The 23,466-nt window shown below is 41.4% G+C and overlaps 2 protein-coding genes across 2 annotated transcripts in view; one reads left to right on the top strand and one right to left on the bottom strand.

Moving 5' to 3' along the window:
* The window catches only part of inpp5f (inositol polyphosphate-5-phosphatase F), a 271,778-nt gene extending 267,581 nt beyond the window's left edge, over positions 1-4,197 (top strand). The window contains exon 20 of the mRNA XM_070876665.1: positions 4,101-4,197. Within this exon, the coding sequence (XP_070732766.1) occupies positions 4,101-4,182 (82 nt within the window). The 3' untranslated portion in view covers positions 4,183-4,197. The remainder of the gene's footprint in view (positions 1-4,100) is intronic.
* Positions 1-23,466, bottom strand: part of mcmbp (minichromosome maintenance complex binding protein) — a 34,548-nt gene that overhangs the window by 8,174 nt on the left and 2,908 nt on the right. Inside the window, exons 2-12 of the mRNA XM_070876668.1 lie at positions 23,054-23,139; positions 19,906-20,046; positions 15,914-15,955; positions 13,968-14,069; positions 13,155-13,284; positions 11,929-12,077; positions 10,246-10,343; positions 9,364-9,542; positions 8,296-8,419; positions 6,245-6,362; positions 2,840-3,005 (exon numbers count right to left, since the gene is read on the bottom strand). Coding sequence (XP_070732769.1) covers positions 2,840-3,005; positions 6,245-6,362; positions 8,296-8,419; positions 9,364-9,542; positions 10,246-10,343; positions 11,929-12,077; positions 13,155-13,284; positions 13,968-14,069; positions 15,914-15,955; positions 19,906-20,046; positions 23,054-23,139 — 1,335 coding nt within the window. The remainder of the gene's footprint in view (positions 1-2,839; positions 3,006-6,244; positions 6,363-8,295; positions 8,420-9,363; positions 9,543-10,245; positions 10,344-11,928; positions 12,078-13,154; positions 13,285-13,967; positions 14,070-15,913; positions 15,956-19,905; positions 20,047-23,053; positions 23,140-23,466) is intronic.

The raw sequence follows: 23,466 nt of genomic DNA on the forward strand, positions 1-23,466 counted from the left end.
GCACTGAGCCCTGCGGCACCCCACTCGTCACTACCTGCCTTTCTGAAAAAGGACCCGTTTATCCCGACTCTCTGCTTCCTGTCTGCCAACTAGTTCTCTATCCACGTCAACACATTACCCCCAATACCATGTGCTTTAATTTTGCACACCAATCTCTTGTGTGGGACCTTGTCAAAAGGCTTTTGAAAGTTCGAATACACCACATCCACTGTTTATCCCTTGTCTACTTTACCAGTTACATCCTCAAAAAACTCTAGAAGATTTGTCAAGCATGATTTTCCTTTCATAAATCCATGCTGACTTGGACCGATCCTGTCATTGCTTTCAAAATGCGCAGCTATTTCATCTTTAATAATTGATTCCAACATTTTCCCCACTACTGATGTCAGGCTAACCGGTCCATAATTACCCGTTTTCTCTCTTCCTCCTTTCTTAAAAAGTGGTGTTACATTAGCAACCCTCCAGTCCATAGGAACTGATCCAGAGTAGATATAGACTGTTGGAAAATGATCACCAATGCATCCACTATTTCTAGGGCCACTTTCTTAAGTACTCTGGGATGCAGACTATGAGGCCCTGGGGATTTATCGGCCTTCAATCCCATCAATTTCCTTAACACAATTTCCCACCTAATAAGGATATCATTCAGTTCCTCCTTCTCACTGGACCCTCGGTCCCCTAGTATTTCCAGAAGGTTATTTGTGTCTTCCTTCGTGAAGACAGAACCAAAGTATTTGTTTAACTGGTCCGCCATTTCTTTGTTCCCCATTATAAATTCACCTGAATCTGACTGCAAGGGACCAATGTTTGTCTTCACTAATTTTTTTCTCTTCACATATCTATAGAAGCTTTTGCAGTCAGTTTTTATGTTCCCAGCAAGCTTCCTCTCATACTCTATTTTCTCTCTCCTAATTAAACCCTTTGTCCTCCTCTGCTGAATTATAAATTTCTCCCAGTCCTCAGGTTTGCTGCTTTTTCTGGCCAATTTATATGCCTCTTCCTTGGATTCAACACTATCCTTAATTTCCCTTGTTAGCCACGGTTGAGCTACCTTCCCAGTTTTATTTTTACTCCAGACAGGGAGCATAAAGTGAGCCAAGTATGCTGCCCTGAAGAAACTGTTGCATCTTCTCATTTAAAAGCTAAAATTAGATTACCTACTTACAGTATGATCTTCAATATTCTTTGAACATAGTTTATCTGCAGCAAACACTTGCCTATATAAATGCAGCTCCAACAATACTTGAGAAGCTCGACACCATCCAAGACAAAGCAGCTGGCTTGATTGGCACCCCAACCACCACCTTAAACATTCACTCCCTCCACCACCAGCACACTGTGGCTGCAGTGTGTACCATCTACAAGATGCACTCTAGCAACTCGCCAAGGCATCTTCAACAGTCCCTTCCAAACCCACGACCGCTACTGCCTAGGACAAGGGCAGCAGGCGTTCCTTCATAATCGCTGGTCCAAAATCCTGGAACTCCCTCCCCAACACTACTGTGGGAATACCTTCACCACACGGACTGCAGCAGTTCAAGGCAACGGCTCACCACCACCTTCGAGGGCAATTAGGGATGGGCAATAAATGCTGGCCTTGCCATCCCCTGAATGAATAAAAAGAGTGGGCCCAATTTTTTTTTTTGCGAGGCCCAGGTAGGCAGGAGAGAATCCACAGGAAAATGATCTCCAACATCATGCTCACTATTTCCTAACAAACACAGTCATCTGGTTCAAATCAAAAAGCAAAATACCACAGACGCTGGAAATCTGAAATAAAAAGAGAAAATGCTGGAAACGCTTAATAGGTCAGGCAGCATCTGTGGAGAGAGGAATGTGGGGTTAATGGTTTAGGTCTAAAACCCTTTATCAGACCCTTCCACAAATGCTGCCCGACCACCTGAGAGTTTCCAGCATTTTGTTATTATCTACTTCAGTGTGTTTAGGGACATCGGGGTAGAGTTTCAGTTTTGGGCACAATCGGCAATCTGGGTGCAAATTGCTCCACTTTTCTGAAGTGAAGTTCAAGCTTCCGCTCAAACTCATTTATTAATCACAAACATAAAATCTTGCATGAAGCGGCACAGCTGGGCAGTGTGTACAACATTAATATTTTCCCACCCCTTGCATTAATATTCTGTGATACGTTTAAGATTGGTAACCTGGTGCAGTTTTGTTAATATAGCTGAAAATGGGTTTATGGGTTTAAAGCATTTTTAGTCAATGTCAATTGACCAGCTGTGAGTAACCCGATTTTAAATCATTAAAATGACTTAAAAATTATACAGAACCAGTTTAATTGGTGTACACTAGTCAGTTTATTAGCAAATTAAATATTTCATCAATTTTAAAAAGGTGCCTATTAGTGTCCTTGCATCTAAAAAAAAACTCCATTTTAAGAGCCCCTTGGAAGGGCTGCAAACCAGTGCAATTGGTGGCAACCCGCTGTGGTGATTAATTCAGTCTGGGGGCAGAGACCAGTTTTGCTGGCAGAGCCGGTAAAAAATTCCTGAAACGCTATTTGCACTGGCCGCAACTTGCGCTCGAAATCCCTTGATGTTTGCGCTGGTTTGGCAGATTTCAGGAGAATTGCACCAACCCCACAATCTTTAATTTCTCTTGTCCCGTCCTTCCATCTTGGAATCTTCCAGTCGTCCTCCTCTGTTTAGTATTCCCTATATTCCTTCCCACATTTAAGGAATAAGCAATTCATTCCTTCCTTCATGAATCAGGATTAATGTCAGTGTTTGAAAGTCCAGCTACTGACATTGAAACAAAATTATCTCAGGAAATATGCTGGCAGCAAAAATGGCTTGAGTCTGTGAAATTCAGCTCTGACCTGTAGCATCCAGCTGCCCTTGTTCCAATAAGGTCTCATCTAACATGAGTGAAGTGTTACTGGCCAGCTGAAGCACTCCAGTAACAAGGCGATTTGCAGTGTAGTCCTTGTGTGGGATGAACCGCAGGGTGTTCATGTTGTGAAGAGTCATGGGTAGACTATAGGACTATTAAACACAAAAATAAAATCAATCAGTTAACAACATGAATAAAATCCCCGGTTGAGCAGACTTAGCAGTAAATAATGACCATCAAGAAAAACAAAGCAGCTTGGCAAATACCTGCCACAATGGGCCTGAATTTGCAGTCGGAGGCTTCCTGCGGCCGAATGCCTCCGAACTGCAATAAAAGTACGAACCTACCCGATGGTCCCGTACCTACAAAGACTCGCGCTTCTGGGCCTGCCCAACCAATGAGAATGGGGGATCCCATTTACATGCGGAATCCCCATAAGCTTAATAGAAATCACATAAGAAACACAAATTTCACACAACTTAAATAAAAATAATTACATGGTCAAAATGAATTAAAATATATTGTAATTAAACATTTAAAACAAGAATTAAATGTTTGAAAAATAAACGTAAACCTTTTTAAAGGATCCAAAATAACCTGAACTAATTTTAAAGGTTTAAGTTAAATGATTAAAAATGTTTTCAATATTTCTGTAAACGCTGGTAAAAGGCGGCCCTACTTTTACCAGGCGCAAGGATTTCGTGGGCAACTCTCTGCCAGCAAAAGGCCATTTCCCGGGCATTCCAACAATCTGTCAAGCTGAAATCTGACAGATCACAAATTCCAGGTTTTCTTGTATGTGTGTCGCATGCGGAAACCCGGAACTTGCAGGGAACTTACGGCATACAGAGTCACAGGCCCCGGAAAAAACAGACCGATGTTTCTTTTGTACTAGTAGCTTTAGTCGATAGTACAAATTACTATAGCAGATTGACCTTTCGTGCATACAAGCTACTACTTTCAGTTATGCACCACTCACTCCTGGCTGTGACATCTAAAACGACTAATCTTATGTTCAGCTTATGCCAAAGTTTTAAAGTCATCACCGCCCGTGAATGAGTTATTCGCAGGACATCACCTCTCCCTCTCATTTGTCATACTAAACAATTTGACTGCAACTATACTCTTCTGGGACATTTAGGGCTAGACTTTCCTCTTCATTTGCGGCAGTTTTCTCGGCGGCTCTGCTCTTTTCGACGGAAAACCACCTGGCAAAAGTTTCCACTTCATTTTTTTTTTTTTTACAGAGAGAGTTCCGCTGACATTTTCAAAATATCGCCGGCGTGCACCGCCAAAAAACCAGAGTTTTGTCTCAGCAGTGACCCATAGGTAAGATCGAAAAAAACGCCCACGAAAAGCAGTCGGAACTAGGCGGTAGGTATGTACCCCTGCAAAGAAAGGCAAGTTAAAGGTTTAAAAAAAAAAAAATAATTCTTTTACGACTATTAAGTTAAAAAGGGTCGAGAGAATGTTTTCTGAATTTTTATTTTGTTTAATTGAAAAATATATTTTGAGTTTTCCTCCCTCCCAGGCCCAACCGCAGCCTCGGTGTAAATTTGAGTACATACCTCCCATTCTGGTTAAGTACCGCCCAATTTGCCCAGGATCGTGTTTAACCGCCAAGAATCTACATGCAAGATCCATTTTCTCGCCAGGCGGGATTTTTCCCCTTTTTTATGCAATTTTGCGCCAGCGTTATTTGAAGAATCTTAGCGGTCTTTTTGGGTGGCAATCCGGTGGTGGTGGGCTTTAGGGAAAGTCTAGCCCTTGGTCCCGAGTTACTTTCTCATTTAGAATGTACTAAAAAAGGCCTCAGATTACTAATGTTACTCATCACACCAATAAACTCACGGGTAGCGAATCTGAATAAAGCTCGGCATCGAACTTAAGACTAATTGTGTGAAAGAATGAGAGCTATTTTCACCATTACACTATAGTTTTGGCTTGTGATTATCATAATTATTCCCAGGATATGATGGAAAAAAAGTCTAAAGTGATACTAGTTTAAAATTTAAAGACAGGTTTAAAGGACATTGCAATTTCTTGTTAATTGTATGCACGTGCATACATACGCAGAATTATTTATTTCTTGGATGCTATCAAGGATCTTCACCACCTGATGTTCTCAACTCCCCTGCGGACCATCTCACTCGGGTTTGGTCCCACAGACACCACTGTCCTCACCACATCGCCCAAGTGACTATTATTCGTTTATAGAATTAAGTTGGCAGGCTATTTGACTTGGAAGAGCATCATGGCCAAGCTTGCACTTTCAGCAGGAGGTCTGGTCAATTTTTCTTTCCCTAATCAGTGTGGCCAATTGCAGCATTGCTAGCACTACACTAGATGGCCAACTAACTCCAAGACGGACCCTGGATTGAACAAGGCATCTGCCTGGGTTGTGCGATTCCAAGACACAGACGTTACCTCTGTGCCACTGGGGTGACCATCTTAGAAGTCAAGGTATAATTTTCAAATGTTGCAATAACTATACTGCAGATGATAGCGTAGACAGAGAAAAACTATTCCCTCTGGTGAGGAGGTCAATAACCAGGTATCATAGATTTCAAATCATTGAAAAAAGATCTAGAGGGGAGAAGAGGAGAATTCTTTTCACTCAGTCGTTGGGATCTGGAATGCTCTACCTGAAAAGTGGGTGGAAGCCGATTTCAAAAATAATTTTAAAAAGGGAGTTGGACAGTTACTTCAGGATAAGGAACTTACAGGGTTACAGACACAAAGCAGGGGCTTAGGAGTTAGCACGACTGCTCTCTCTCTCGAAGAGTCAGTACAGACACGACAGGCCGAATTACCTACTTTTATGCTGCAAGTTTCTATGATTCCATGATAAATAATTTGTTTTCCCCCCCCACCCCCTTCCTATATTTTATTTTAAGAAACTGAATAAACAGATTACAGCCTGGAACAGGAATACTGGCAAGCATGTAATAATTAAGAAAAGCAGTACACTGGTTTTCACACTGCTGTAGTACTGGTGGTGTATATTCTCAACATAGTATTTACAGGAAGGTATATTCCACCATTATATTCAAAGTGTATGGCCCTTAGTCAGAACGAGTGCTGGCGCAGACATAGCCAGAGTGGCATATTGATGCATACTTTCTAGCCCTGCTCCTAATCCAAACATTTTTGGAGGCCACAAAGACCATAGCCAGCACTGATGTCCCCTGCCTGTGAGGTCTGCCCAAAATGCAGACTATTACAACGTTCAGTGTTAGCAGCAGGAAGATGCATCTTCCACTCTGGTGAAATCCTATGTGGCCCACATAACCATGGTTATCTGAACTATCTATCTTTAAAAAAAAATATACAGCAATCACAGATTGACCGAATGATCACATCCCCAGTTTCCCATGACTTTACCACTTACTGATGGAACCAGCTGTTGAACGGTCCCATGGAAGTACTTTGTGTAACTGTTATTCCTGGGGCAGCCACTCAGATTTACTGTGAATTTACCCAGTGGAAGTATGTCGCGCCGGGAGTATCTGCAATATGCATCAAAACACGTTACTTAGCACCTGACCAGCTACCCTACTTTGTACAATAGATGCAAAGTTCAAAGCAGAAAGATTTACCTTTTCTACAGGCAATTATAGCAGTTAGTTACACAATTTATAATATATAGAAAAATCTTATGTTTACACATACTTAAAGTCTGCATTCCTAGATGTCCAATTGTAACCTCCGCCCCCCCTCCTCCCCCCGCATTATAATTTATTGCGTCCACATTTAATACGGGATCCTCCCATGCTATAATTACACAATCTGGCACCCAAATGGTTTGTGAACCAAATCTCACAGGTGCTTCTTGGCCCTCAGTTGCCATGTTCTATATAAGTAGTTTAAAAAATAAAACAACTTCCACTTTCATCCTCCCCCTCCCACCCCACAACAAGCGAGCTTCTCCAGTCCTGCTCCATATTGGTCCATGCTCTGCACCCCATTGCAAGCCTCTTGTTCTCCTGGCAAATCTAGCAAAAATAAGACATCTGATTTTGGTCAGATTCACAACCCAACACCCTGGCAGCTACTGACCAAGACGTAGTTTAGCTTGACAGTGAACGACACCAAAAGCAAAACAATGTTTTACCAACATCTTTGGAGTTTTGTCCATCACAACCAAAGCAGGAAACACAAAACATTTCACTTTGGTTGTTAAAGCTGTGCATATTGATTAACTGTCAAATAGATTTTAAAAACCACCCGAGGAAGCATTCTTTATTCGAGTCATACAAGTAGCAGTTCTAATTAAATTGCACTCAACATTGCAAGTCCCACAGACACAATCAGAAATGTGGACTGCACAAGAAACAGTAGGCAACACTACTCCAGAAGTTAGTTGGTTGTCTTCAATTTGATTCAACGAAAAATACATTAAAAAAGACTCCATTCTTTAGAAAACAGTGAATTACAGCTAAAGCTCAGAACCTCACGCCCCGCACCCCCCCAACCAAATGTACCTTAGTTAGAAGAAATATTATCCTGTAATGAAAAATGTCATGTATTAAGGGAGTGCTTTATAAAAAGACTTGCATTTACACAGCACCTTTCACGACCACCAGACGTCTCAAAGCGCTTTACAACCAATGAAGTATTTTTGGAGTGTAGTCACTGTTATAATGTGGGAAACGCGACAGCCAATTTGCACACAAGCAACTCCCACAAACAGTAATGTGATAATCACCAGATAATGTGTTTTTGTTATGTTGATTGAGAAATAAATATTGGTCAGGACACCAGGGATAACTCCCCTGTTCCTCTTCGAACCAGTGCCATGGGATCTTGTACATCCACCTGAGAGAGCAGACGGGGCCTCGGTTTAGACAGTGCAGCACTCCCTCAGCACTGCACTGGAATGTCAGCCTAGATTTATGTGCTCAAGTCCCTGGAGTGGTACTTGAACCCACAAACTAACTCAGGAGGTGAGTGTGCTACCCCACTGAGCCACAGCTGACACCCAAACAGTGGACAGTGGTTCAGAACACTTGAAAGATTAGGTTTCTACCTGAACTGATCTGCTTTGCCTCAGACAGATCAAAGAATGACCCGGGAGTGGGAAATGGCACTATTGCTATCTCTAACCTCATTAACAATTCAATCACACCCTTTTTATGAATACTGGAGGTTGCGTTGGTTACATTAAAAAGGAAGAACAGTTTCATTCAGAAAGACACCTATTTGATTGCAAAACCACATGTTCTTTGTTCAAAATAACAGTTACACCTCTTCAAAAAAAGGTTACAATTTCACCAGAATTTAAAACCAAATCCATACCTATATAGAGTAAGTGTATTAGTCTTGGGGTCTCCCTTAATATCATAAACTTACAATATTTGTTATACTGCAGTTTTCAGTGCAAGTATGTGTTAAACTAGCCATGTCAAAAAATATGATGCAAAACAAAGATCGTATACTTACACTGTAGATATGAAGTGTAGCAGGAGATATTCAGCAGCCAGACTGTCCCCCAATAACGCATGGGTCAGGAACCCAACCAACTCTGCTCTGACCGTTGACAAATCAGGTATCATGTTTGTGATAACTGGAATAAATCATCAGAAAAAGGTGTCGAGGAATAATACTCAAAATTTCTACTAAAGAAATATTTATACAGCATCGTAAATAATAGCAAATCTGTACAACACCACAAAAAGGGCAAAAAGGGTTCTGGTGCACCAACTTTCTCTTCTCTCCAGCATAGTGTAGTCCTGATGTCAGATGATTCATATGGACAATGCAGGCACAGAAGCTTGAGTTAGTGAATTATTTTTAAAACGTACACTAACAGGCATACAAATTCCAGCACTACATAGAGTGGTAAACAAAGACTGGTTGATTCAAGAAATCAGATTCTCGGTCACTATAATTTGTTCAAATTTAGCATTTTAAATATCCCACTCATTTCAGAGGAATTGTCCAACACATGGGATTCACGTTGCTGTCCCTCTCCTCCCCCCGCCCCCATATCTCGCCTGTATACATTTTAGGCCTGTTTTTGTGTGCATCAGGAAAAACATTATCATTCCCCAGCACTATTTCTGGCATTCAGTAATGACATCAAGTACTCCCAGCTCAGGCTCTGTATAACCAGATGCAGTTTTCTCTACTTGGCTCCCTAACCGCACAGCAACAAACCCTTGAATTGTGCCATTTTCTAATACAGCTATTCACAAGCCCTCAATTGAAAAATCGCGAATTACTGTTTATTTGTATGCGGTTCTGTGCTCTGTGCTGTTCTCAATAGGAACTGGTTTGAGACAGCACAAAATAACCCAAGACCATTATGACAAAATCTCCACGCTGCTGGTTGTATCTTCAGCGAATCTGAACTTTGATCTCAGAATGTGCGATAAACAGCTTTACTTCTTACCATTCTTTCCCAAAGTTAAAGTCCGCGCACGACACGTTCTACAACTGAACATCCGAGACACGCATACACACGTACCACGAACAAATAAACACAGCTATATGGAAAATTGGACTCACAGTCCTTGTTTTCTTTATCTTTCAGGGCAATAGGAAGGAAAGGATTAACATGCTGCAGTTTGCGAGTCACGATGGCGTGAAGTCTGGGAACCAAAGAAGGTGGAGGGCTGTGAACACGTTGCTCTTCCATAGTGTCCATACACTCAGTTGGATCCAAGACTGACGAACCATCCTTTGCACTGCATCCGTGGGAAAAGGAAAATAAGTTCACAGTAACTCACACTTCAGTGAAACGAAGCCACAAACTTCAAATTTATGTCTTTGTCTCTTTAATATAAACTAAGATGTTAAATATATGCTGTAAAAAAAAAAAAGAGCTCTTCTTTCCTTCTATTTCACGGTACGGAGTAGAACAGTGCAGGTTACACTGCACCGAATTACCCCACGAAAAAATCTCAATTGAGAATGCAATGAGAAACTCAAGTTTTGAATTCAAACAGGAACCGAAGAACTGTGACGGTTATTTCACAGCTAAACACACAATGTGCATGGTTCTGTAGTCCTCAAGCTGTGGTCCTGATTCACAGCTGTGAAAATTAATAAAACAGTTAACCGTAGTCACTGCAGAATACAAATATAGCACGTTTGCATTCTGAATACAAAATTTATCTTATACAAGGTTAAGCACAGATGTTTAACAGTGCAATTAAATCAGGCACTCTGCATAGTAACCCGATAAAAATTGCTCAGATAAAATGTAGACAATAAATTTTATTCAAATTTGTGTATGAAGAGAAACAGACTGATACTTGAGCTACTTAAAAACAAGAAACCCCTTTAATTTCTATAAGACTGAATGTTGAACGCTAAAAAAGTATGTAAAAATTGAAGTGACGCAATGGCACACTGAATAGTGGTAGTATTAGTGACCTAATGTCTTACCTCTCATCATTTATTACACCAAGTGCTGGGTCCACTGATAAAATCCCATAAACCTCCAGCATATCATTCACTTTGAAACCATCCCAGTTCTCATAGACCTGCCAAATAAGAGAATAAAACATTAATGGACAAACATTCTGAACAGAATTATGCATGACTGAAGCAAGTATCCAGTATCAACATGGGTTTTTAATTAAAATGTACTAAGTTACATGATTGCCTAACAACCCAAGGGGTGGGGGGGGGGGGACATTGAAAAATGACTGCACAAACTCCATTATTTGGGGGAAATATTTAAATATTTTGAGCTGGAGTATTGTGTCCAATTCTGGACACCACACTTTAGGAAGGATGTCAAGGCCTGAGATAGAGTGCAGAGGAGATTTACTAGAATGGTACTGGAGATGAGGGAATTCAGTTACGTGGCGAGACTGCAGTAGTTCTCCTTAGGGCACAGAAGGTTAAAGGGAGATTTAATAGTGGCGTTCAAAATCATGAAAGGTTTTGATAGTAAATAATGAGCAATTGTTTGAAGAGGCAGAAGGGTCAGTAACCAGAAGAGACAGATTTAAGATAATTGCCAAAAGAACCAGAGGCGAGATGAGGAGAAATATTTTTCACACAGCGAGTATTTATGATCTGAAATGCACTGCCTGAAAGGGTGGTGGAAGCAGATTCAATAATAATTTTCAAAAGGAAATTTGATAAAGACTTGAAGGGAAAAATTTGCAGGGCTTTGAAGATAGGGCAGGAGTGAAACTAATTGGATAACTCTTTCGAAGAGTCGACACAGGCACAATGGGCTGAATGGCCTCCTTCTGTGCTGTATCATTCCATGATTGTATTAGCTGCGCCATTACTTGAACAAGTACAATAGCCATACTTTACTGAAAGTGATAATCATGGTATTTATGCAAGAGGAAAACTAGTTAGTGTCTTCTGTCCCCTCTGACGGATATGCAGAAAAAGACTTAAGATTAGAACACAGCAACTGTATTTTGATTTGTTAAATCAATAAACCCATCAAAACAGATTCCCACCATTAATGGTTAGCACAGAATTTGAGGAAGGGAAAGTTTCCGTATCCTTCAAGTACAATACAAGGGGGTAGAAATTATGCTGCAGCTATACAAAACCCTGATGAGACCACACCTGGAGTACTGTGAGCAATTCTGGATACCACACCTTAGAAAGGATATAATGGCCTTGGGAGGGGGGGGGGGGGCGGGCGCAACATAGGTTTACCAGAATGATACTCAGATTTAAAGGGTTAAGTTACAAGGAGAGATTACACAAATTACGCTTGTATTCCCTTGAATTTTAGAAGCTCAAGGGGTGATCTGATCAAAGTTTTCAAGATATTAAAGGGGAACAGATAGGGTAGATAGAGAGAAACTATTTTTGCTGGTTGGGGATTCTAGGATTAGGGGCCAGTTTAAAAATTAGAGCCAGACCTCTCGAGTGAAATTAGGAAACACTTTTACACACACAAGGTGGTAGAAGTTTGGAATTCTGTTCTGTTCCGCAAACGGCAATTGATGCTGGATCAATTGCTAATTTTAAAATCGGAGATTAATAGCTTTCTGTTAACCAAAGGTATTAAAGGATATGGGCCAAATGAGAGTATATGGAGTTAGGTCGCAGATCAGCCATGGTCTCATTTCATCCTCGACAAAAACATACCTTCACAAGGCATGCAGGTCCTTTCTCTCCTGGTAATGGGAAGTTGAGATCAATTGATGTGGTGCAGTTAGGCACATTCTGGTGTCCACCTGGTGCTTCCTTTTCAAGGCGCTTAGCGTCGCCACACCCTTGTGATCCACTGTAGCCAGCTGACACACAAGTTAAAAAAGACAGTATTAACCCCTTCCGTGTTGTTGGCTCCTAACACTAATTAGAAACACCTGAAGTTTCAAATTGATCAACACAATGACCAATGGTGAACGAGAAGTATAACACATACACAACATGCTAGGACACTACAGATTTAACAAGGGACCAGATTTGCGTCAAGTTGCAGTCAGACTCATCTCCACCAAATGCTTTATTACACAAGCCAAGCTTGGTCTCTGCACTTGGATTAGCGAGAGGTGTAGGCTGGACTGTCATTTTCCACTGCTGAAACACATTCATAAAAATGTCTTGAATTTCGTGAAAGGCAGAAGATAAAAAATAAATGCCTTCTAACTAATTCTGGATGAAATTAAATGTAATTCAGCACTTTGGTTAGCATATCTCATGAAAAAAAAAACTTAATCCTTTTAGATTACTGCTTTGTGATACAACAGTAGTTTGGGGAAATCACATCAAAGGGACCTCTCTCATTCATTAACAAGACATTAGAGAAATGGGCAGGAGTACTACAATCATCATCATAGGCGGTCCCTCAAACGAGGATGACGTGCTTCCACAAGAGTTCAAAGATGTTTCAATGAAGGACTCAATATTCCAGTCCAGAACTCCAGCTGAGGGGAAGATGCCTGTGCGTGGATTTTTTTTCCAAAAACATGTGTGGTGACCGTTGCACATCAGCCACCACACGGGCTCGACAGAGCTCGGCCTTTATCCAGTGGCAAGGGTTGAACCAGGACGACTGGAGACCTGCTCTGCTGTACGGACATACTGTGATATGTGTGCGCACTATGAGCAGGCCCGTGCTGCCCCTGTGCCTTAGGCTCTTCTGGGCCCGTATCATCATTTGCCGCACTTTTACCCACGATGTTCCAGGGCCCCGCGCTCCAGCTCTATTTATAGGCCACAATATTACCTCTAGGGCTACCATGGATAACTTGTGTTGTGCAATAGAGGCCGTTACTCCGCAGTATGTAGTTTGAGCTCATTACCATTTTGGCAGCCCTTGTTGGTGAACTCAATCAATGAGTGTTGGTTTTCTAAATATATGCCCCTACCTGCACACTGCTCTTTTAGTTTGGGTGGATGCATTTCCATGTCTTCATCCTCCTCGTAACTCCTCTTGTGCCGGCTTGGAGTGTAGGATGTGGAAGGATTGCCACGTGCTTGGCTGGCACTGGCATAAGCGTATAACAGCAATTTAAGGAACATAAGAATTAGGAGCAGTAGGATATTCGGCACCTCAAGCCTGTTCTGTCATTCAATACGATCATGGCTGACCTTCTACCTCAACTCCACTTGTCTATCCCCACATCCCTCGATTCCCTTAATATTCAAAAAATTATTGATCTCTGTCTTGAATATACTCAGACTGAGCATCCACAAGCCTCTGGGGTAGAGAATTCCAAAGATTCATCATGAGTGAAGAAATTTCTCCTCAGTCCTAAATTTCTTATTCTGAGAATGTGAACCCTGGTTCTAGACTCCCCAGCCAGGGGAAACCATCCACCCAGCATCTACCCTGTCTAGCCGTGTAAGAATTTTGTATGTTTCAATGAGATCACCTCTCATTCGTCAAAACTCAAGAGAATATAGGCCTCGTCTACTCAATCTCTCCTCATAGGGCAATCCCCCCCATCCTAGGAATCAGTCTGGTGAGCCTTTGTAGCCCTTCCTCTATGGCAAGCACATCCTTCCTTCGGTAAGGAGACCAATACTGTACACAGTACTCCAGGTGTGGACTCACCAGGGCCCTATATAATAATAAGAAAACCAGCAAAACTACAGTTTACTCTGTTAAATTGCATTCATTTATTCATTCAGATGAAAAGCCTCTCGGGCTTAAGGAACCCGTGTCACCAAAAGGATATTTCTTTGACCCACTCGGACTCTCCAGGCACCGGAATACAGTAGAATGTCTGCCTCTCTAGTGTGGCGCATTTGGCAGAGTTTAAGAAAACCTCTTGTTGGAGCTGGGGAGAAAATGCATTCTGTAACACATCCTGAGAAAATTCAGTTATCAAACCCCACCCCAATACACACAATGAAAAGCAGCATACTGCAGAGATTTTAACTTAATGCGAGCTATATTCCCACATCTGATATTGCTGGTGCTATCACAAACTCTTAACATATTTCAGCCTTGGAGTGGGTTGCAACCTTCTGGCGTCTGCCAGTGTGCTGAAATTGGCCTCAGCAGCCCTGGAATCGATATCCTGTTGGAAAATGCACATTTGAACAAAAAGAAAGACTTGCATTATTATATAGCGTCTTTCATGACCACTGGACTTCTCAAAGCGCTTTAAGCCAATGAAGTACTTCTGGAGTGTAGTCACTGCTGTAATATGGGAAATGCAGCCAGATTGTGTGTTTTTGTTATGTTGATTGAGGGATAACTCCCCCACTTTTCTTCGAAATAGTGCCATGAGATCTTTTACGGCCACCTGAGGGGGCAGACGGGGCCTCGGTTTAAGGTCTCATCAGAAAGACGGCACCTCCAACAGTGCAGCACTCCCTCAGCACTGCATTGGAGTGTTAGTCTAGATTTATGTGCTCAAGTCCCTGGAGTGAGACTTGAACCCACAACCTTCTGACTCAGAGGCGAGAGTCCTACCCACTGAGCCACAGTGAGAAAAAGATCAAACTGAGCTGTGAAGCCTTCAACAGTCGAATAGCCTGCTGACACTCACCAGCTATGCTCCAATTGAACAACATTCACTGGAATGATGATGGCATCGTATTTTCGGGAATTCAATGAAAATGCTCCTGGAGTGGGGAGCAACCTTCTGGTTCACAAGTGGGAGTGCTACCAATTGAGCCAACATGCTAAGTGTCTTAATATGTTGACAGATATTTAGGGCTGGATTTTTGTGAAAATGGTAATTTTATGTCAAAATGAACGTTTTCACTGCGCTACCATTTTCAGGGCTAACTTTCGGTAAAATCGGCACTGCACGAGGATTCGTGACACAAACCGCGAGTTTCAGCAACTTTAATTCGAGGCCGGTAATGCTGCGAGAGAGGCTTTGGAAGGGCTGGGGAACCAAAAAATTGCAAAAATCAAAAAAAAAAAAAAACATTCACAGAACATTAAAAAAAAACACTTGCCTACTAAATCGCTGCAAAATAATTTAATAAAAATTTTAACTCACCTTTTTGCAGGTCTTCATCCTTACCGCTGCTAGAAGGGCTGTACCGACAGGATTGACCGTGTTGGTATTCTGGGTGTGGCCTACGGGTCCCAAGAAACGTGGAAGCGTCGCCGCAAAGAGGTCACCGAGGATCCCAACGACCAGGTTGTCGCCGCGGAAGGTCAATTTGCGGCATAAAGCACCCAAAATCTAGCCCATTGTATGGTCACTTACACTCAGCAATTTTCAAACAAGAGTTGAAATGCAGGATATAGAACCAATGAGCAACAATATTTTATAAGATGGGCTTGTGACCATTTTACCAAGTACACTGTTGACAAAAAAGATTTCTGCCTTTGTTAAATAAAAGGGTAATTGAAAATTCCGTCCAGTATTCAGTCGCCTTTACCAATAGTGCTAGCTCCATCTACTGTGAGAAAGTAAAAATACACCATCCCAGCAGTGTCTCTGTAATTGAACGAGAACCCTGTAAATGTTATTGCTTCATCGAACTTATGTTCGCCATAACAATCTGCTTTTTTTTTTAAAAAAAGGATAACAGCATCTTACTGTGCAACTCACTCATTAACTGCATTTAAAAGTAGAAGAACTTTAAATTTGTGTAATTTGGCATTTTACGTACAGTTTAAAAAAAAAAGTGCATTGAAGACTGAACAACTACTTACCCCACATTCAGCAACATCTTTATATTTTCCAAAGCGTAGAACCTATCAAAAAATAATTTGACCGTTTGAGATATTTTCACACTAGCTAATAATTGTTCAAAACTTAAAAACTAGCTCTGAAAAACAAGCATACAATCTGTAATAATTAACACAATGTAGAGATGCATATGCAAATACAGTCAAACAGCCAGAGTAACGATAAGCAATAGTGCATGGTTCAATTACAAGAAGCTCCCAGGTCAAGTACGAATACAATCAAACAGGAGAGCTTCCGCTGTTGTGCAGGATTATTGGTTGCTAAAGTGCTTCTTTACAGAGCGCAAGCTACAAAAATAGTGCAGTAAAAGTTCAGAAATGATGCAACCAGGGATTAACATTTTAGATTAGTTCACAAAGTACATTTGTATTAAGATGAATCTTCAGCCCATTCGATCTCATCCTTCCAGAATATCAAACTCTACAGTCTTGCCATTATAGCATCCAGTGGTATAAGAGCCTCAACTACTCTTCAACAATATTAAACAATTCGCTGATTGGCCATCCCTAACAATGGAGTGACTTGCTAGGCCATTTCAGAGGGCATTTTAAGAGTCAACCACATTGCTATGTGTCTGGAGTCATATATAGGCCAGACCAGGTAAGGACGGCAGATTTCCTTCCCTAAAAAGGACATTAGTGAAGCAGATGGGTTTTTAATGACACTAGCTTTTTATTCCAGATTTATTTAATTCCCCAGCTGACATGGTGGGATTTGAACTTGCATCTCTGGATCATTAGACCAGGCCTCTGGATTATTAGTCCAGTAACATAACCACTATGCTACCTTTCTCTTATATTTATATAACGCCTTTAACGTAGTAAAACATTCCAAAGCATTCACAGGAGTATTACAATACAAAATGTTTGACACCGAGCCACACTAGGAGAAATTAGGGCAGATGACCAAAAGCTTTGTCAAAGAGGTAGGTTTGAAGGAGCGTCTTAAAGGAGGAAAGAGAGGTGGAGGGGGTTAGGGAGTGAATTCCAGAGCTTAGGGCCTAGACAACAGAAGGCATGCCACCAATGGTTGAGTGATTATAATCAGGCATGCTCAAGAGGGCAAAATTCGAGGAGCGCAGACATCTCGGAGGAGGTTACAGAGATAGAGAGGGGCAAAGCCATGGAGGGATTTGAAAACAAGGAGAATTTTGAAATAGAGGCGGTGCTTAACCGTGAGCCAATGTAGGTCACCGAGCACAGGGATGATGGGTGAGTGGGACTTGGTATGAGTTAGGACACGGGCAGCCAAGTTTTGGATGACCTCTAGTTTACGTAGGGTAGAATGTGGGAGGCCAGCCAGGAGTGCGTTGGAATAGTCAAGTCTAGAGGCACCAAAGGCATGGAGGAGAGTTTCAGCAGTCCACTGCAGCTGGTGATTACCCTCTGCATAAAGAATGCTTTCTGATGTCTGTCTTAAATTTACTCTTCACTACCTTAAAGCTATGCTCTCATGTCCAACTGTCCTAGCACATCAGGTTTACTTACTCCATGATTCAAATTCTGCTAAATAGCTTCACAAGATCTCATTTAAAAAGGTGTCTGAGGCTGAAGAACAATTCACTGTCAACAAATTATTCTGTACTTTACAACCCCATAACCTCTTAAAGAGAGAGATATAAATGCCAAATAAGTCAAGTCAAGACAGGCATTGCTGAGCAATGATGCCAAGTACTACAAATTCTGGCCTATAGAAACAAAATGCAAGATTTTCACATGGAGATTATATCTGCTAATGATTGTATTCTAGAGTATTTTTACAAATCCAAAGTAAAGCACACCTGGAGTCCTCCTTAAATGAAAAATAATCCAAAAAGCACTTTTGATTCAGTTACATCAGAGGTTTCCAAACTGAAGGGGGTTTGGGCGGGGGGGGGTGGGGGGGTGAGGAGAAGAGGGGCTACAGAGAGCCACTATCAAAAGTCTGAATTTCTTTAAAATGTTAAAAAGAACTGATCAAATTTAAGAAATTCAGACTTTAGATTACTAGTCTATCACAGTAAGCCTGGAAGGTGGGAGTGAGGCTGCAGTGGCAGGCAACCACCAGGTAAGCAGTGTGTTTTGACAATATTATAGTTCATCACAAATCCAGACAAGGATGGAGACTGGATTCAAGCTGTTGCACTGCACAGTTTGTGGCACCACTGATGTATACACAGGGAGGCACCAGCCGCAAAACCGATGCCAAAAGGAGCTGACAGATGTACTGACTGCTGTCGCCGATGTTGTGAACCACATAAAAGCTCAATATTTTAAAGAAATCCAGACTTTCTCAGCGGTCTGTGAAGAGACCTGGACAACCAGGAGAAATATACAAACACAAACTTAGATACATTTTTACAACAGATACTGCGGGTACATTTTTAGCCCAACATACATTGGAGCTTGGTAATGGATAATAGCTTGGGTTTGTAGCTCAGCTCTGAGCTGAAGAGAACACAGAAGTTCTGTGCACTTTGGTCCATCCTCTGAGAAAAACTATGCTTTCCCTCCATTTCTCAAAAACAAGAGACTTCAACAGATTACTAAAAGGAGAATGTTTGTGCAAGACAGCATTTATATTAATCTTTTGCTCAAAGAAGTTACAATTTACGGCCATTCGGCAAGGTCTGTATAGGCCAGTGAGGCGAATTCCTGCTCTACTGACCTGTACGAAGAAAACAAGGACATTAAAAAACAAATGATGGCCAGAGATACCGAAGGTAAGCAATTACATTACTCTTCTGTTGGAGGTGCTGGGGAAACCAACCTCTTCAGGCGATTCTCGAGCACCGGCTCGAAGTCGCACGGGCACCTCATTTACCTTGGAACGCTGGTGGCCACAAGGTAAATGCACCATTCGGAAGTGTATTTTCAAAAGCCTTACAGGGCTCAAATTAACAGAGTTCAGTCCGTAAGCGCGAAACTGAGTTTCCGGTCGGCTGTCATTTTAATTCTCTGCACCACTCCCACTCTGGCCTCTCTGTTCTTGGCCTCCTACACTGCAAATGAAGCTCAACATAAGCTCAAAGAACAGCACCTCATCTTTCGATTAAGCACTTTATAGCCTTCCGGACTTAACATGGAGTTCAACAATTTCAGATCATAACCTCTGCCCCCATTTTTCGGATGGCAGCAGTTGATGATGATTCTGCTATTCCCATTTACACTCAGAGATCTATCTTTTGTTTTTTTATATGTCCCATTACCATCTCCTTTTGCTTTGTACTATCATACCTTTAATCATTTAAACTCTCCTGCCTTCCACCCTATCACAGACCTTCCCTTTCGTTCTTTCCTCTCCTCCCCCCTTTCCCTGCCTCGGTACTTGCTTAAAATCTGTTGCATCTCTCAACTTTTCCCAATTCTGACAAAAGGTTATCGACCTGAAACGTTATCTGTTTTGCACTCCACCAATGCTGCCTGACCTGCTGAGTATTTCCAGAATATTCTACTTTTATTTCAGATTTCCAACATCTGCAGTATTTTGCTTTTGTAAGAGTGTGCTAACTTTCTTTTAAAAAAAAAATACCGAAACAAGTGTAAATGAAATCACCCAAGGTACACTCATGATGCCCGATGGACACAGTAGTTAAGGTAAAGGGGCGAGAGAATTAAAAGGGTGGGTGAAACCATGCAGATGTTTTAAGGCTCAGAGCTTGGAGTTTAGAAGTACCTCCGAGCACACTGGAAACTGAAAAATCCACACTATTTCCTAAATACATCAATTTTGTCAACATAATACTTTTCAATATGTTTGTAGTTTGAAATGCAGGCCTCACGCGAACACATGCCACAATAGTTCTTCCATTTCAAAGTTGGAAAATTGCACAAAAATGACCAAGAGAAAATAATAACGCTTTTGCGAGTTCCCAATATGTGAACATTGAAGACGTGGTCTGCTTGATGGCCATCATTTACTATTTTGCTTTTAGACATAGTTTTAAACATGCCATTTCTGCCCAAAAAATACTTACTTTAGATTTGGCAGCTGTCTCCACAGTCTCATAAATTCCCATATAAAACTCCGGATCAAACATATCCTGGACCATACATCGGAATTTCACCAAACTATTTGGCTTTAAGTAATGCAGTGGAACATCATTCAAGGAAGGCACCTATTATTAGGAGGGAAAAATTGTATTCCAATTAAATCTTTCACGGAGAATGCCATGTTAGCTACTGACAGAATGGCCTCTTATTCCAACAACTTTCATCTATACCGTTAACTTACATAATATAAAAAAGGTCCCTAGGAAATCCTCAATTGAAACTAGATTGGGGAACTAATACTGAACTATGGAGGGAGCAGCTACCAAATGTTTGACTGGAAAGTTAGGTTTTAAAGCAAAGAAATTTATAGAGTTCTAGAGACATTGACCATCAGCAACCGAATACGTACCAAATATTATGACTTTAAAATAAAATGTGCAATTAATTTTGCATCAAAATCTTAAGACAATATAACCATCTACACAAATAGGAGATACTTGAGTGGGCGCCTCAAGAGGATGTCAAAGATGCACAACACTTGAACCCGTCAACTACAGTTGTTGGGAATTCTCCTGGCTCTCAAATCAAGCTCTCAGGAATAGTCTCTTGAAATAGCAACAGCAGGGGCAGGGTATTGTAGCCTATTGTGAATTAGTCTGTTATTTGTAAGAGAGAGAGTACAATCATCACTCCCTTTGGTGTAACATTTGGAAAATCTAAGGGTGTTTTTATTTTACAGACATGAGCTTCAATCTAGCACCAACTGAACACAAGGAGTTATACTGTCAGCTCCACTTTGCTCCCCGGCCTCGGAGAAACGCAACTCTGTGCATAACTGCTGTGCTCCATTGTACCAAAATCCAGCTTAGATTTAATGTCAGCAGAGAACTAACTGTGATGTTAACTATTTAACACTAAAAAGACAAGTTGAAAACCACCCGTTGCAATTAGAATGCAACCAGTGTGAAAGTGAAGTGATGCGAAACTACCTTTAATAAATGCTCTTACTCCAGTGCCCAAATATGATTCAGTTGATTTCACAGGAGGATTTCACTAAAATGTACATCAAAGCAAAGCTAAAATCACTTTTCCCCAATGCAAATGGTGTAGTCAAACTGGCCTATTATATCAACAGAAATTAGAAATTAAACTGTGATTTAAAAAAAAATATATCCTTTCAAACACTTATCAGGGAATCTCATCTGGTGATGTGGGCAGATGCTAGATATAGAAGTACGAGACATTTATTCACCTGGTCAATTAAAAATAATAGTTTCAATGTTATTCTGGCCGTAAAACCTGTGCCATCAGCATCACCGTTATTAAGCTGTAAATCGGACAGCAACTTCTAGCGTCTGCACGCGTGAGTTAAACGCAGAAATCAGGAAGTTGCTCTCCGGATTGCCCTGCGACCAGAGAAGTTTCGCTCGAACAGAATCTCGCCGACGGATTCAGCATTGAAACACGCGGAGTGACATGAAATTGGGGTACTTATGAGCAATGCTCTCTCTAAGCTGCGCAGCCGTGCAGTAATGGGAAAGGTCCCGTGAAGGCCGCTCACCGGCTTTCTCTTTGCATGCGCAGAAATTTAAAGGGACTGCACAGTAAAAGAAACAGGCTGCGCAGAACAAAGCGCAGTTTACAGGGAGTATTGCTTATGTGATAGATACCCACAAAACATACCAGATAAAGTTAGGGATTGTCCATTCAAGTGTAAGCGATTTTTTTAAAAAAATGGCGTGCTAAGTTTTAATTATTGTCAAACAACCTCTCTGGCACTGAAAATTAACTTTTACAAGTGTTGAGTCTCATGCCTACAGATTTTAATTATTGTTGGAGATTTAAAAAAAATTTAAAATGTAATTTTTTTAAAAAACCTTTTTCTCTCTGACACTTATTTATCTCTCTTAATCCCATCATTCTTTTCCTCTCTTTATTTCGCTTTCTGTACATCATTTGGCATTGAATTAACTATTCCAACTTAGACTTCCTGGTTCAGACTCAGTAAGGATTCTTCAATCTGATTGGTTAAGGAGACACTGTTGCTTGCCCTGTTCATACAGATCCCAGATCCCCTGTAGTTGACGCCGCGGTGAAAAGGATTTCTAATCACAGCAAGTTCCAGTGCAAAAGCCCACAGAAAATCTTATTCGTTCACTGCAAGGCCAGCATTTTTATTGCCCATCCCCAATTGCCCTGGAGAAGGTGGTGGCGAGCTGTCATGTCAGAGGGCAGTTAAGAGTCAAACACACTGGGTTGGAGTCACGTATAGGCCAGACCAGAATGGCATATAGTGAACCAGATGGATTTTTACGACAATCCGGTAGTTTCATGGTCACCATTACTAACACGAGCATTTTATTCCAGATTTATTTAATTAATTGAATTTAAATTCCCAGCTTCCATGGTGGGATTTGAACTCATGACTCTGGATAATTAGTCCAGACCTCTGGATTACTAGTCCAGTTTCATAATCACTATGCTACCGCAAGTGCAAGTTGGTTCGCCGCTGTCCACAAAATCCAGACCATTGTTTAGAGTTGTACAAGGCAATTGTTAAAAGAGGTTACCACATACCTGTACCTGACTCATTGCACAACATCATTTATTCAGTTGTATAATTGTGCTATACAGGTTGAACCTCCCTAATCTGGAACCCTCGGGACCTGGCCTGTTCTGGATAAGGGATTTTTCCAGATGAGAGGTGGTCATGTTAAATTAGATGGTACAGGTACTGAGCAAGGGGATATCGGGGCTGGCTGGGGGCTGGGAGTGCGGCAGAGAGATCATGAGGGAGCCAGTGGATCGCGGGATCATGCCAGCGATTGTGGGAGTCGGTAACAGGGAAGGACTTCAACTTCTTCATGTGGGAGTTCTGCGCATGCGACACCCGGTGACCAGGAATGGTTCTGGACGAGGGGTGGTTTGAGATAAGGGAGTTCTGGATAAGGGAGTTCCAACCTGTACTGGCATTTAACTCAATGTCCTAATGTGACACAAACATTCACTAGAGATTGTTAAAGAATTGAATAACTTTATAAACAATAAATCCAATATTTTGAAATGGTAGCAAGTCTTTGTTCACACTACCACTATATTTGAAATTGATTATTTACGCAAATAATCACTTACCCAATTAGTTGCAGTCGTCTCCTTTAGCTTTTCTCTGAAATATTCAACCACTTTTTTTTCCCATTCACCACTGGCACCATTTTGAACTGAAACATCAAAATTTCAAATCAAGTTCCAGTTTTAAAAACATTTCCTAACCTACAATTCGATTTTCATGGGTTTCGAGTGGGTGGCAAGACATGTCAGAGGTGCTGCAAGGGCAACAACTTGCATCCTTGCAACATCAATGTAAAAGGAATGTCACATGGTGCTTCAGATACATAAACAGACAAAACAAATGGAAGCCTAAACAAAGGAGGAGGGATGACCAAACATATGGGTTGTAAGGAGGGTCTTAAGGAGGCTTTAGGGAATCCCAGAGCATGGGGTCAAGACAGCTAATAGGACGGTGGGATGCACAAGATGCCAGGGGA

The sequence above is a fragment of the Pristiophorus japonicus genome, chromosome 3 (genome assembly GCF_044704955.1).
Source record: "Pristiophorus japonicus isolate sPriJap1 chromosome 3, sPriJap1.hap1, whole genome shotgun sequence".
Classification (NCBI taxonomy): Eukaryota; Metazoa; Chordata; class Chondrichthyes; family Pristiophoridae; genus Pristiophorus; species Pristiophorus japonicus.